The sequence below is a fragment of the Egretta garzetta genome, unplaced genomic scaffold, assembly GCF_000687185.1.
Source record: "Egretta garzetta isolate BGI_Z169 unplaced genomic scaffold, ASM68718v1 scaffold27, whole genome shotgun sequence".
Taxonomy (NCBI): domain Eukaryota; kingdom Metazoa; phylum Chordata; class Aves; order Pelecaniformes; family Ardeidae; genus Egretta; species Egretta garzetta.
Window position 1 is genome coordinate 2953365 of NW_009260400.1, and position 6947 is coordinate 2960311.

The window sequence follows — 6947 nt, forward strand, 5'->3', positions numbered from 1 at the left end:
GGGTCCTGGGCAGGGGGTGGGGGTGGGGGGGATGAGTGTCCCTCGGGTGGGGTTGGCCAGGGTGAGCAAGGCCAATTTGTGCCTCCCAGGGCCCACACGGTCCTGTCTGAGGGGTCCTGCGGGGATGTGAAGGTGCAGAGGTGAAGCCGGAGCGAGGTCCCAGGGATGCCTCATTCTCACAACCCCCATCAGCCCGGCTGGCTAACAAAGAGGGCTGGCACTGGCGGAGGGTGAAGGGGTGCTCCTTCCCCAACACTGGAGGAGCACCCAAAGCACTGCCATCCCCAAGCTGGAGGCCAAGGACGTGGGTCAGGAAGGGCCACAACAGTGGGGCCGTCTCCTGGGGGAACCTCAGGGCAGAAGGGAGCCGTGTCCCACCCGAGCACGATGGAGGTGGCATTAGACACCTCCTGGGCCAAACTCGACACCCGAGGCAGCCTGTGGAGCCGACAGAGGAGCGCGGGAGCATGCCCTGCTGAGCACCCCCTGCTCCAGGTCTCCCCCTGCACTGTCACAGTGAAGCTGCGGCGAGGCTGGATTGGTGCCACCAGGAGGGACCAGGTTTCCCCAAGCCTCCCCGGTGGTCGGGAGCTGCAGCCCCTGAATGGCCCTGTGCCGGCGCCGACTGTGCATGTCCAAAACACACCATGGCTGCCGGGGCTGACCCGGTTATGCAGCCCGCATTGCCCATTGCCCACCCTTGCCCTGTACCAGGGAGCAAGAAAGAAAAGGAAAAACAACAAAAGTGCGTTTCTTCCGGCAGAGCTGTTTGTGCCCCAGCAACCTCATTGACCTGGTGAGTCAGGGAGGGGAAGTTCCCGTGGCCCTCGCGGTCTCCCCAGATGCTGGCGGTGCCCGAGCATGGAGCAGGGCGGCTCCGTGGAACGGAGCTGGGGCACAGCTGGGACGAGGGATCCAGGGGAGATGCTGGTCCCAGACCCTGCTGCTCCTTCCTCCTCCAGGCAAGGCCCCAGGCACTGGCTCTTGTCTTGAGCTGCCTTCCCCAGCGCTGGAAGAGCACCCAAAGGCGCTGCCTTCCCCAACGCCAGAGGAGCACCCAAAGGCACTGCCTTCCCCAATGCTGGAGGAGCACCCAAAGGTGCTGCCAGCCCCACCACTAGAGGACCACCTGGATGCTGGGCTTCCCCCCACGGTGCTCAACCAACTGCATCCCCCCCACAGGGCCCGGCCTTGGTCCCCCTGCCCTGGGCTGGACCCCCCAAGGCCACAGGGTTTTTACGTGAGCACTTTATTGCTTTGACTGCTAAAAAAGGCGCAGACACGCTCGTGCCGATGCGGGACGCAAGCGTAGTGGCGTGCGTAACGGTTATTGCGGTCGACAGCAAACACCACATTACACCCTGGGAAGCAGTGACACCTGCAGGCTCCATCCCCCCATGCCGGCGGTCACCTCCAGCCTGCCTACAGCGCTTCGGGGTCCCCCGCCCTGGGCGAGAGCCACCCATCTCCCACAGGCGAGCACAAGCCACTGAGGCCAGTGAGGACAGGGCCAGGGCACCGCATCCTCCGGTCTCCCCGGAGAGGCCTCGGCACCGCGCCAGGAGCAAGGCCGGGGCACTGCCTGCATTCAAATGGCCACGGGACTTTACAAAAAAAAAAAATGACATTTTGGGTGTTTCATGTAAAAACAACAGCATGGCATCCCCCCCACCCCGGGCCACAAACCCCAGCCATGGCATTGGCCACTGGGTAACATCAACCATGGCCACAGGGGGTGCGTGGAGGTGTCTCACCCCCAATTCCTGATCACAATGAGTTCATGATGGCCAAGATGAGCCCCCGATTCCCCTCTCCCTAGTCAACAAAGCGCAGAAATAAGGGGGTGAAGGAGGGCAGAAGCCAAACACCGCAGCACTGAGGGTCCTTGGCTGGAGGGGGCAAGCTGGTGGGCCCAGCTGGCCCCCCTCCCCCGTCCCACCCCACATCTGGCCGGCGTCATTGCTTTGGTCGCCCCACTTGTTGCGTGGGTTCGGCTTTCTTTTTCCTGCATCCACATTTGTGCTTCGGAATCTGTCCCATCGGGATCAGTGGGAGGGGGGTCAGACCCCTGGTACGCAGTTCTGCCTGCAGAGCCCCACGTCGGTGAGGGCCCTGGGTGCTTGAGCAGCGCTCGCGCTGGCATGAGTGTTTCAAAGGAGCCTCTGGGAGCTGCCTACGGCTGGGGGACACGGCCACGCACGGTGACGGCTTGGGGGACAGAAATCAAAACCAGCTTGGGTTAAAACTCTCACCTGCCCAGGTCCTACGGCTGTGCTTGCCCCACCAGCGAGCAGCAAAAAAGAGAGAAAAACTGAAATGCGGCCACAGCGTGGGGCCAGGAATGCTTTGTGCATTGATTTGGGGGTCGGCAAGCATGCTTATTCCTGGGGGGAAGGTGGGAGGGGGGCACGACAGGGGTGGCTCCTAGTGGGCTGCCTCCGGCGTGGGATTTAGCCCCTCCAGGAGAACGCACCCTGGGCTCTGTGCCTGCAGGGAACGGCAAAGCCCCTCCAAGATATTGCAGGAGCAGCAGAATCCTTGGCACCCACTGGTGTTCTCCCACACGGAAAGGCTCGTCCGCGTGGTCCTGCCGTGGCACTGGAGGTGACAGGACACAGGGTGCAGCAGCCGGCCAGAGGGTTTCAGGGCCATCGATCTGCCAGGAGCCAGGTCCCCGGCCAAGACTGCGAGCAGCAATGCCTGCAGCGCTCAGAGAGAAGGGCGGCTGGGCCTGGGGGCTGGCTGGGCTGTGGGCTGCCGGTGCCTCCAAGGGCGAGGTCGGGCCCTCGGTCCCCTGTGCGGCTGCGGAAAAATGATGAGAACATCACGGCCGTCTCCACAAGAGCAAGGTGGGGTCGATCCCCCCAAGGGGGGCCAGCACCCAGCCGGCTGCCCGGTGGGGCACGAGCTGAAGTGCAACAAGAGCAGCGGCAGAGTTCAAGTTCAAGGCGTGGCTTTGGTGCCGGGACAGCCCAGGGTGGCTGCGCCTGAGCCCAGCAGCGCGGGCGAGCAGCCAGCTCCTTAGCCAGGCCATGACGCAAGGCAGAAATGTCCTCCAGGACCGGTTTGGGAATTCACAGCTGCCCAGTGGCCAGCTGGGAGCCAGCAAGCGGCTTGGGAACAGCCACGGCCTTTGCAGGGAACAGTGCCAGGCCGAACAAAAAGCATCCTCTCATCCATCTGCAAACCGCCACTGCTGGCCAGTGATGGTGCAGAGATGCCTTTGGGTGCTCTACTCTGTAAAAACACAGAATAGATTCCTTTTCTCCAGTGTTTTTATTCCCTGCCTTAAGGTTTTGTCCTGGTCCCCAGCTCAGCACAAACTTTGCTTTCCTGCAGCAAGGCAGGGCCCGTGCCATGAAGCCTTCAGAGGGCGTCCACAGGGTAGATGTTGTTCTGGTGCCCCTTCTTCTGGTAAAGCAGGCCCTGTACCATTTCTCTAGCCATTGTCTCTGGTTTGACGCCGAATTTCAGATACAGCCACACGACAGCAATGCTGCAGGCCATCAGGCCGCCCAGCACAGCAACTGGGATGACGACATACGCTGGGAACTGAGGCAGGAGGCTGGGAAGGGGTGGGCGGCTTGGTCCTTCTGCCATTGGCTGCACTCTGGCTTGGCTTGGGGAGGCTAGGCCAGCAAAAACCAGTGTGGCCAAAGGACCTCGCTTTCCCGTGGGCGATGGATAATGAAAAGTTGTGGGGCTTGGGGTAGGAACCAGAGCAGTCGCTGGTGGAGCTGGGGTGGCCGGGACCGTGGACATCTCCATGCTGCCCGGGGCAGAGGGGAGCTCTGAGCCCCAGCTGCTGGAAGCGGCACCCACTGCACCAGCCCTTGCACCTGCAGGGTCCGGGGATTCATTCACAGAAGGTGTAGGATGGTCTGGTCCTTCGGTGATGGCCGTGGGGGCTGGATCAGAGCTGGGAGAAGCTGTGCCTCGAACATCAGCCAGAGCATTTGCGCCAGGTCCTACAGGCCCTTCCATGGACCCTGCGGCCTTGCCAAAGCCACGCACAAGAGCTGTGGGACGTGAGGCTGGTGGGATGGAGCCCACGCCAGCTGCAGAGGCTGTGGGAGGGGCAGGAGATTTTAAGGAATCTCTGTTTGCTCCCAGAGTGACTCCGGACCAGGCAGCAGCTTCCCGAGTGGTGGGGGACGATCCTGCAAGGAGCAGGGTAGTGTCCTGCGGGGCTGGCGGGGACCTGCTGGCCACCTCCGTCATGGCAGCAGGAACATGCCTTCCCTCCAAAGCTGTTGTGCTTTGGAAGAAACCAGTCGGAGCGGCGGCTTGAGTGAAAGCCATTGCTGTAAGACCAACGCGTTTCCGGAAAAGGCCAGGCTCCTCCGGCGCCACGGCTGGGCTGGCGTCATGGGGACGCGGGGCGGCTGCTGCCTTTTTCTGGTCCAGCTTCTCCACGATCTCCTTCACCCAGTCTGCCTCTGGATCTGCACAAATCTCCAGGGACTTCAGTGTCGTAAATCTGCAAATAAAAAGGAATCGTAAGGGGAACACCAGGTTTCGGGAGCAGCGTGGCAGGGAAGGCGTGGGGCCAGCAGCACTGGCTCCCTCGGGCCTGTGGCACAGCAAAGCAGCTCTGATGGGGCCTCACCCCCTGGGAGAGTCAAAACCAGCAACGATTCTGGGGGAAAAAAAGAAAAACGCAGCTTTTGTCCTCATCCAGCCAAGCTCATGGGGCTGAGACTGCTTTCAGCAACAAGACCTGCTTCTGCGTGAGCCCTTCCACCGCCCCATCCTGCCAGCACGTCCATCTGTCCATCCCTCTCCCTGTCCCTGTGCCCCTGTTTGGGCCCCGGACCCCACTTGGACGCTGCTGGTCTTTAAAGAGGGGGGAAAAACCCCAAACCCCACCCACTCCTCAAATAAAGCCCGCGCCCACCTGGCTGCCGGATCGCTCCCAGCTCTGGGGTGAGGGCGTTTGCTTTGCTGCTGTTGTGGGACTGGCTTAATGCCAGATGGGGCACAGTGGGCACACAGTGGGGGCATGGCGGGGGCACGCAGTGCTTACATGATGGCTTGCTTGGTGCAGCGCGGCTCTGTCCTGCGGTAGCTCCTTATCCGCTTGGCTGCTATCCCAGAGGCAAAGCAGCTGCACTCAGTGGAACACTTCAGGGGTGCTTTGGGTTGCCCTGCAATAAAGTTTTGGACATGTTGAGCATTGGCTCCTCATCAGGCACCAGAAATGGCAGCACTTCCCTTCTCCCTTTCCTGGGGAGGAGCAGCCTGAAGCTTTGCTGGGGAAGCTTCCAATCCCCGCCAAACTGAGATGCCCCGGTGTGGAGACATCCTGCCAGGGCCAGGATCGATGGCATCAGCCAAAGGGCCCCGGAAAACCGCAAAGCAAGCACAGCTTGGGGGCACCCCGGGGCTCATCCTCGGGCAAGTGGCCGGACCTGCAGGGTCCCAGAGCCTTCAGGCCACAGGAGGTGATGGCGCTCAGCACGGAGCCTAAAGTGCTGCTGGGGCAGGCGACGCAGATGGGGGGGCAGGATGCCCAGCCCCTCCCTATCCGATGGGTCCAGCCCCTTCCTCCCATGGGAGCTCCCCTCCGGGCTGCTCTGTTTGCTGTCCATGGGCTCTGGGCGCCACTCGGACTCAGAGCAAGGGTGGGAAAAAAGACCTGGCTTTGTTCGGGCAGATATCCCAGCTATGCAGCATGGCCTCTCTCCGGATCCCTCCTCTCCGTCGCCACTGGGAAACACAGCTTCCATTTTTCACAGCGTAAAAATCAAACTCTGCTTGACCGCTCATGCCACCAGGGACTCTTCGCTCCTGTGCCCCCCCTAGGCCCCCCCAAGTGAGGGGAGGGTGTACAAGGCAGCCCAGCAGCCTGCTCCCAGCCTCCCCGGGGCCACAATGTAGGAAAACCAAGCCCTGCTTTATCCTGAGACCCCCGAGGAGAGAGGAGCTGGAGTCCAGGTTGGACCATGCAGCCTCTACAAAACGCCGTGGTGGATTCCCCGGCAAACGCGGTGAATTCAGTGCTGTTCGTCTGGAAATGATCCAGAGAGCAGCTGCAAGGACGAGCGTCATGATGGGAGCAGCCCCAGCCCTTTCAATCCCTTTACTGGGGAGACCCAGGGTTGCAAGGACATCCCAAGCAAGCGCGCCCGCAGCCCCTCCGCAGATGCCCAGTCCCATCCTGAGCTCTCTGCAATGGTACAGAGAAATCCTGGGGCACTTCAGGGTCAGGGATACCTGCTCTGGGGTGACCGACTTCCCCATTAATTCCCATCAGCCCTAGGACATGCTGCTGGTGTCCTCCGTTTCCAGGGGCACAGCAACGCAAGGGCCGGATCCGTCCCCATGGGCAGGGGCTGCTCCCAGATCCCTTCTCCCCCAATAGCCGTGAACTGATTTTCCCATGCCAAATGGTTTGTGAGGAGCTGAGCTCCTGGTGTGTTTTTCCCAGGGCTTGGGAAGCACCTTCCGAAGGGAGAGCAGTGCTGCAGGGAGCATGGAGCCGGCCCTGGGGGTCACCCCCCTCCTGCTTCTCCAAACTGCATCTGGACCCTCACCAAAGGGACCTTGGGGGCACCTGGGATCTGGGCATTTGTCTGCCTGTGACCACTGCTCCCGAGAGCCTCTGGCTCCTCAGGAGACCCTGGCCAGGGAGCAGCACCAGCCTTCCCTTCAGCACTGTCCCATTGCCTTGGAGGAGATGGGTGCCCAGCCATAAGTGAGCGGAGCCCGGTGCCAGAGCTGGCGGCAGGTTGCCAGGGCAGGGTGAGCTGTCCAGCCTCCCCGTTGCCCGCGGGGCTTGGGCTAGCCCTGCAGAAGGTGCCTGGAGGTATGAGAGGAGGAGGAAGCCCTGTCCCCCCGTCCCCAACTGCCCCGGTGGCCCTCACCCCTTGGCTGGCAGCAGCGGGGCACACAGCGATGGAGAGGGCTCCTGCCCCCCCTCCCCTCCCACAGTGGCCCCTTGTCCC

The 6947-nt window shown here is 62.0% G+C and overlaps 1 protein-coding gene across 1 annotated transcript in view; it reads right to left on the reverse strand.

Moving 5' to 3' along the window:
* Positions 1-3366: 3366 nt before the first annotated feature.
* Positions 3367-6947, reverse strand: part of LOC104130322 (mucin-1) — a 4126-nt gene continuing 545 nt past the window's right edge. The window contains exons 2-3 of the mRNA XM_035898813.1: positions 5027-5147; positions 3367-4480 (exon numbers count right to left, since the gene is read on the reverse strand). Coding sequence (XP_035754706.1) covers positions 3367-4480; positions 5027-5147 — 1235 coding nt within the window. The remainder of the gene's footprint in view (positions 4481-5026; positions 5148-6947) is intronic.